This window comes from Heterocephalus glaber, unplaced genomic scaffold (genome assembly GCF_053883595.1).
Source record: "Heterocephalus glaber isolate CG9 unplaced genomic scaffold, H.glaber_assembly_v1.0 deba00001532, whole genome shotgun sequence".
Classification (NCBI taxonomy): domain Eukaryota; kingdom Metazoa; phylum Chordata; class Mammalia; order Rodentia; family Bathyergidae; genus Heterocephalus; species Heterocephalus glaber.
This window is the reverse complement of record NW_028258330.1, coordinates 23283886-23292383: the sequence shown is the minus strand read 5'-3', so window position 1 is coordinate 23292383 and position 8498 is coordinate 23283886. Positions and strand designations below refer to the sequence as shown.

Below are 8498 nucleotides of genomic sequence, written 5' to 3'. Positions count from 1 at the left end.
ATCCTCTGCTCTTCCCAAAAGACCCAACTCCAGTAGTAACACCAAGGGCTTCCTTTCCTCCTTTTAAATCTAATCTGAAGGCTTAGAGACAACAAATCTGTTGTGTAAATTTAACAGAAAATATAAAGTTGCAAGACTTTAAAATAATGTAACTAAAATTATCTCCAAAAAGACTTTGCTAAATGTCAATAATGTTTTCCACTGGGTATAAGTGCCAGTAATACTGACATCATACCAGCCATAGAGCCTTTCCATCCTGCAAGTGTGGGTGCCACAATGTTATGAATTATGCTTGGGGACAGACCTGTGTTTCCTTCTGAGCTTATATTTTAATTACATAGATAGACTGGTAAATGGTTAAAGCACAGAGTTTAGATACAGACATGACACATTAGAGGGAAGCAGATGCAGGCAATTCTGTCCTATAAATAGAGTCTGGAACAATCCTATGCAAAACAAGCATTTTCACTGGGAAGAAGCGAGCTTAGAACAATGAAACAGTATGCTTGTACAACTGGTACTTACAAGTATGCAATAATACAGGAAAAACACATGATGCTAAATGAAAGCAGTGTACCAAAAGAATATACACTGAAAAAACAAAGTGTGATCAAAATATACAGTAAATGTTTAAAAATGTATTACAGTAAAAGACACATTCCTATTAATTCCCCTCACTTGTAACACACTTATCCCATTGTTCTTGCCACCTTCTGAAGCACTTCTGAAGTCCTTTTTTGTGTCTTTTTTATTATTTTTGGTACCGGGAATCGAACTCGGGTCCTTGTGCTTGCAAGGCAAGCGACGGAACCACTGAGCTAAATCCCTGGCCCGAGGCACTGTGTCTTTAGGAGGTGTAATAAAGATATGGTGAATGCTGGTACCCAGTGTCATCCAACGGATAGGAAGCGCGTAAAAAACATTACAATGTGCCCTCATCCACCGTGTTCACTAGATTGGCACATGCAACTTCTATTTCTTTTTTTTTTGCAACTTCTATTTCTTTCTCAATGTCAAAATGACAATGAAAGGCAGAAGTTTTTAATTCATTCAGAATATCAAGGCAGCAATAACAGCAATAACAAAAAAGCAATTTTAGAACTGCTTCAGAAAGCAGCAAGAATGAGGGGTAAGTGTATTGAAATGAGTATTCGAAGGAGGATTAATACAATTAGTAATACAATAATTTTTTTAAAATTTAAACATTCACCATATTTTTCAATCACACTTCATATATTAAAAAAGGACACAAATTTTACCTTAAAAGAACAAACACAATGAGGGGAGGAATGGGATAAAATAAAATTTAGTTTTTAAAAAAATACAAGATTATCTGTGTAATGCAGTGTGTATGCCCATGATGGGAAAAGGTCAGCATGGGGCTGAAGATGCCTCATCTCTGGCACCAAGCAAGTTTCAACAATGTGGCCCCAAACTACTTTTCCACATTACAAGGGAGCTACCATAGACTAGTATCCTGATCCACCATAATCTACTTCTCTCATCCTTGCTCCTGAGAGTCCAAGAATACTACCACTGCCAAAATAAGTTAGGCCACGGCACTTGGTTGATTCTCAGCACATTCACACACTGCCTGTTCCATAACTAGCTGGGTCTCTGCAGACCAGACAGGCCAGGCTTTTATTTCCTCTGTCCAATAAAAACCTTTTTTAAAGGGAAAAGGGCAACTGACATCTTCAGGTCAAGCTTAGTCTGGTAAACAATCATTCTTTCCTACCAAAACCTAATATTTCTTTTAGCCAGTTACCCCTAACCCTCCAACTATGATTTCTGCAAGTTGCAATATCAGCACTGGTGAAGGCCTTCCAGGAAGCTGATATCTTCAGCACATAAGAAACGTGCTTTGGCCTGAGCCTAGCCTTTTATTCTCCTACAAGACAGAGAACAACAAAAATCATTGGACATTTGCAATGTCAGCAACTGTTCCCATAGCACTAGGAAAGAGTAAATATGCAAGAAGATACAGAAAACAAGAGGGAAGTATGCTTTTGTCCCCAGGTTTCCCTTCTGTAGCAACTACATTGGCTTTAGCTGGATAACATATTGTTCTGGAATTCCTGGCATTGGAGCAAACATTCAGCTGCCTGGTTACGCCTTTGTCACTCCTCAAAGTTTTAACCTTCCTGCTCTTTCCATAGGCCTGGGCTTGTCCTGTCTCCAGGAAACTTTATATGTTCTCTAACTGAACATCCCAGCACGCTGTAAGGCAGAAGGCAGCTCAGGATTCAGAATGCTGACCAGTGCCTACCTGGATCCAAACCACTAATCTGAAACTCAGTCTGCTTATGCAGAAATAGCAGCCCAGCTCACAACTTTTTTAACTGCTTCTCTCAGCATTGAAGAACTTCCCCAGCAAATCAGCTTCCAGGAGATGGCCTTTTTTAAGGGAACCACAAAAGAAGCAATGTCAACACAGGACATACAGGTTCAACCAGACACTCCAGCCATAAGCAAGACCCTCAAAACCTAGACAAATAACCAACTGTGAACACTTTTAGAATTTTTACTTTTAAAAAAAGAAAAGTCATCTTTATGAATTATAACCTCACTTCCAACAAGAATCCCTGAACTCCTACAGCACTGTCTCTGATTACTGAGTTGCATTCTATCTTGTGTTTATGTGTGTCCAGGTCTCATTTCTGTTAGATGCTGGAGCAACCACTACTGCAGTCTGTCCACCAGTCTGCTTGACTTTCCAGGGACCAAACTCCTCAGAAAAGAACTGGTAAGGAATAAAACAGCAAGCAAAATAGCAGCCAAGATATTACATGAGGAGCAGGGTATGGTGGTGCATGCTTGTAATCCTAGCACTAGGGAGGATAAGGCAGGAGGATCTCTGAAAGTTCAAGGCCAGCCTGGGCTACATAGTGAGTTCAAAACCAGCCTTAGGGCCAGGGATTTAGCTTAGTGGTTCCAACCGACTGCCTCACAGGTGCAAGATCCCAAGTTGGATCCCCCGTACTCAACCCTGCCCCCCCAAAAAACCAGCCTCAACTACATAGCAAGACTGTTTTGAAAAACCAAACAAAAGACCAAGACATTATACAAGGAAAAAAGTGATCAACCAAAGAGTGAAAGTGAACTTACGTGAATTAGTACAAAGTATGAGCAATGAAAAACCACAACCAAGTCAAAACCCTTCTGAAAACCACCCTTCCCAGAAACTGTGGGAATTCCAACAACCTACATGTGCATGCATATTAGGAACTTTGCAAAATTGCCAAGCAAAGTATGGCAGCCAGATTTCTATAGTAGAACTTGGTAAATTCTTATCTCGGGATGTTTCATTTATTTAGAAAAATTCCTGAGTAACCTCTGAGTATGGAAAGATGAAGTTCTTTCTAGAACTTGGCTGGGAGGGACAAAAAAAAAAAAATGAATTTCTCTCTAAAATTAGTGTTTGAGTTTCTGGAAGAAAAAGATAGGTAACAGTGAGGGCACCCAGCAAGAGGACTCAATACTGGACACGATATTGTGTTGAGGAGAAACAGATACTCAGTTTTAAACTATTTGTTCTGAAGTAATGTATAAGGTGATCAAAAAATATGGGTGAATGCTGCCTGCTAAGTGCCATCCAATGGAAAGGCAGGGATCTTCAATACATGAAGTGGCAAGTCAAATCTTAGTAAGAGCATGTGACAAGTTTGAACTTGTTTGGTGCAGTCAGTTGTGAGCTACAGTTGAGAAGTGTGTTTTTAAACTACACCATAAATTATGGATTAAGAACAACACATTCACATTAACTGGCCATGGTGATGCACGCCTGTAGTCCTGGCACTTGGGAGGCTGAGGCCAGCCTGAGCTATACAATGAGTTCAAGGTCACCCTGAACTATATAGTGAGACCTCTTCTCAAAACAACCAAAAAAACAAAAACAAAATACCACCAAATTAACATGAAATTGTATCAGTTTCATTGCAGTTGCATGATCATGTAGCTTCAGAGTCCAACTTTTTAAGAAATGTCATAAGGGAGAAGAAATAGGTCTGGTTATGATCCTGAGACCAAGGTTCACGGTTGTCAATGGAAATCACCCCGTTTTCTTCATGTGAAAAAAGTATATCAATAATCTCTAACATCAAGGTAATGTGCTTTTTGACCCTGATGGAAATGTGTGAGCTGAGTTTGTTCCTGGAAACACTACAGTGAACTCTGAATATTATAAGAACTTATTAGAGGATTAAAAAAATAGTATGTGGTAAAAAAAAATTGTATGTGGTGAAAATGACCTGAGTTTGGGTAAATGGTTTCATCCTCCAACATGACAATGCTCCATGTAACCTATCACTTCTAGTACAGCAATTTCTGTCAAATAAAACATGTGTGTCCTCATTCACCTTATTCATCGGATCATGTACCATGCAACTTCATACTCTTCCCTGAAGTAAAAATGACCATGAAAGGCCAACATTTTGAATCAATTCAGGTTATCAAGGCAGTCATGACACAAGAGTACTTCCAGAGCTGCTTCAAAAGTAGCAACAACAATGGGATAAGTGTGTTCAAAGCAAGGGAGAGTCACGGCAATGTGTCTTTTGCGGTAATAATTTTTTTTTTTTTTTGGTACTGAGGATCAAACCCAGGACCTTGCGCTTGCAAGGCAGGTGAGGTGCCACTGAGCTAAATCCGCGGCCCTTTTGCTATAATAATTTCTTAAAATTTAAGTATTTACCTATTTTTAATCACATCTTATAACTTCTCTAAAACACTGCCACATATTACCATTCTGATATGGGGGCGGGGCAGGGGACAATCCAGAATGGGGCCAATGTGATGGAAGATTTCTAAGTCTGTAATTCTCTTTTTTCTTCAGAAATTCTGCTTTTATTCCTAAAAACATCTGGATAGTAGGCACCTCTAATGAAACCATGTAATTCCAAGTCCATAATTCTTAATACAGTAATACTTACTAAAAGTACTCAGAGGGCTAGATTTATTGTCCCAACAATCAAAAACAAAAACATACAAGATACATGAAAAAGTGATGTCAGATGGAAACACATGAATTAGGGAACTGGTAGAGGAGAATTGTGACACAAGTAGAGAGAAAAGCTACACAGGACAGATCCAGAGAAGAAACCAAGAGATTAGTAGGGGTGGAAAAACCAAAGCAATACATGTCCAGAAAAATACAACCAAGAATCCAAGAACTGGGTTCATCTTTGTACAAGCGATGGAGGACTATGTCTGTCTGAGGCTGACAGCTGTATGGCCTTCGTAACTCCCCTCTCTCTCCAGGTCCAATCCCTTAGCAAGTCTTATCAATTACAAGGTCAAATTCACTCAGAAGTCAACCATCTCTTACCACCTCCACTGCAACCACCCTACCAAGCTACTGGCAGCACTGCCTTCCCAATCTCACATGCTCCTCTTCCACCCTAGACTATCTGCACAGCAGGTATGGTAAGATCTCTCATCAGACAGAAGAACACTTCCATGTTACTGTCTCTCCCTCCCACTAAAACATAATAAGGTCCATCAAAGGTACAGTCCTTTTTTCTCAGTGCTGTATACCCAGAGACTGGAACAGTACCCAAAGAGGGTGGTGTGTACGTTTATATTTAGCACCATAAATGTTTATTAAATGAACTAAATAAATGATTATAAAACCATATGCTACCTATCTCTGGGAAATAAAGAACATCATTTTGTGGTGATCCATGGCCTCTAGGAGGGAGCAATCTATAAGTCATACTGAGAAGCACTACCTTGCTGTCACCTGTTGCTGGATCTACAGTGGCTTGTATATAACAGAAAATCCATAAATGCTCAGTGCATGGATAAAGCATTAGGTCTCATATCATATATGGTGCTTAGGACCAGTCTGTACAGAACACGGCTGCTTTTGTATCTCTTGGCACAGAAGTAGACGAATGACAGAGTAGATACTCAAAAATAATGGAAAGTCAAAAGAAAATGTATTACTTAACATAGACCTAAGCCAATTATGTGCCAATCACAAGAAATACAGAGGACTACAATAATTCTTGTCTTCAAGAAACTGACATATCTCTATTATTTTGTGAAGAACTATAAGCAACTCAGATAGGAGACAATTGCTCTAGAGATATTTCATACAAGAAACACTTGGAAGGCACAAAGGAAGTGACCATCCTTATCTTAGGTCAGATGGTTAAGGAAAGAATTCTAAAATATATTTTACTTGAGCTGAATCTTATAAGGATGAGAAAAAAACTCATCTAGGGAAGAAGGCACAATCTATGTGAAGGTATAACACATGATTAGGTGGTTACTGGAAGCGAGTTAACAAAATATGGAGTAATATTCTGCCATGGATAGAAAAAAGTTACAAAGCACTTTCCTTTAAGGATAGAGCCTGAGTTTTGGAAAGATCCTGGAGCCACATTTCAAATCACTCACTTTCCCAATATGATGTGACCTCAAAAAGAGCTTAAATTTTAAAACACCAAGTAACAAAACCAGGGAGGGGAAAGACAAAATACATTTATTCCTGGCCCGGTCCTAAAATGTACTCAGCACCAAGGCGGGAATGGGCCTTAACAGCAGCTCTGCTAGAAGCTTGCCAAGTGGCTGCTGTGTGTCTGCAGGAGGCCATGTGGTCTTCTTCACTGGCACAGTGGTTGAGGTTCTCCACTCTCATGGCATAAGGCTCTTAATTATAAACTCATTTTGTACAGAGAAGAGGAAAGAATCTGATATACTGACTGTTCCTCATTTAAACCATGACTTACATCCTACCTCAAGATTTAACTATCTTTATTTTCTGATTAAAATATATATATATATATATAAAGGGAAGGGATAAAGGGAAAAAGAAATTGCACTGTGCTGACACAGAGACTTGAAATTCTAATTAAGGGTAAACTGATGTCTAAAGGAAACCACTAGAAGTCTCATCAAGGCATACATGAGTTAGTTGAGTCTCATTTTAGCCTTAAAATGTATGAAAACACTTCTCCACAGAACTGGCCCCACAGTTTTAGGTATGCTGTTAGGCATGGGTTGGTGAGTCTGGAGAAAAGAGTTCTATCCATGCCTGGTGTGACGTAATGAGCAGCTCCTGCTGCCAGGCAGTATCTGGAGCGCACAGCTTAATTCAGCAGTGGAATCGAGTGGAGAACTTAGGAGAGACAGGGACAGTCAGAGGCTGGTTGCTTGACTTTATCTCCACAGCCTGGTACTTGCGTATTGGATTTGCCTTGTGCACCTGCAAAGCAAGGAAAATAAAGTTATCACTGAGAGGGATGTAAGAGAACTATCCATAGTAGTTTTGTTTTATTGCAGTATTGAACCCAGGGACCCTCAAGCACCAGCCTTTAAAAACAAAATTTTTTTTAAAAAAAATTTTGAAATAGGGTCTCTTACTGTCTAGGCTGAACTGGAAGTCACGAATCTCTTGCCTCAGCCTCCCAGAGTGCTGGGATTATAGGTGTGTGCCATCACACCTGGCTTTTTTTCTTTTAGAGAAAATGGTTGTGTAGTTTTACAGATCTCAGTCATGAATTTAAAGGGAAAGTGGAGAGATAAGAGTAAAATGGGAAAGTACATAAGCTTTTGGAGACCAACAGCTTTCTATTAGTTGTTTGTTGGGTTCCTCACTAAAGATGCCAAACTCATCTCCAGTGTGATTTACTTGGGGAGTGATGGCGAACCTTTAGTGCTTTCCATGATAACAAACAGCCTGTTGTGGCACACGTGCCATAAGTTCACCACCACTGTACTAAGGTATAATGAGGCTGTATTCAATTGTACAGAGTTATGAGTTGAGAATTACCCACAGTACAATCTTAAGCTTACTGACTCTCTATCTCTCTCTTTTTTTTGGTAGTGGGGATTGAACTCAGGACCTTGTGCTTCCAAGGCAGGCGAGGTGCCACTGAGCTAAATCCCTGGCCCCTCTATCTCTTTGTGTGTATATGGTATTGAGGATTGAACTCAAGGTCTTCACACTACATCCCTAGGCCCCTTTTTTATTTTAAGGGGGTGTCTAAGTTGCCTGGACTGTCCTCAAGCTTGCAATCCTCCTGGCTCAGCCTCCTGAATAGCTGAGATTGTAGCATACACCACCACACCTTTAATATTTTGTTTTACAAAATCATGGACCAAAACAAAAGACAAAAAGTAAAACAACACACAGGAGGGATTGTCGGAGAAGACTTGGTCCCATCTATCCTTTTGGATGGTCTAAGATCAATCTTGAATCAAGCTAGATTAGTAGAGAGATAACTAGCATAGATTATTGCGCTACAGAATATTGTCAGTGGCCTATATTAAGAACTGCTGTAAGCAACAGTTCTATAATGAGGACAAATACAAGAGGCAGGTACCAAGTATTGAAGAAAAACTAGATAAGTTGAGGCTAGTTTTATGTATGAGTGTATCTTAAGTGGGGAGTGTATTGTTTTCTCATTCAATCAGCAGTTGCTAGCCTGATGTTCCTGAGAGACTGATCTCTCCAGTAGTTTGTCCTAAAAGCCTGCCTGTGGGCACAGTCA

General features: G+C 39.8%; 1 protein-coding gene across 5 annotated transcripts in view; it reads right to left on the bottom strand.

The window, feature by feature from the left end:
- Positions 1-309: 309 nt before the first annotated feature.
- The window catches only part of Tpx2 (TPX2 microtubule nucleation factor), a 69951-nt gene continuing 61762 nt past the window's right edge, over positions 310-8498 (bottom strand). For all 5 annotated transcript variants that reach the window (XM_004840597.4, XM_004840598.4, XM_021254916.2 and 2 more), the window contains one exon: positions 310-7210. In XM_004840597.4, the coding sequence (XP_004840654.1) occupies positions 7100-7210 (111 nt within the window). In that variant the 3' untranslated portion in view covers positions 310-7099. The remainder of the gene's footprint in view (positions 7211-8498) is intronic.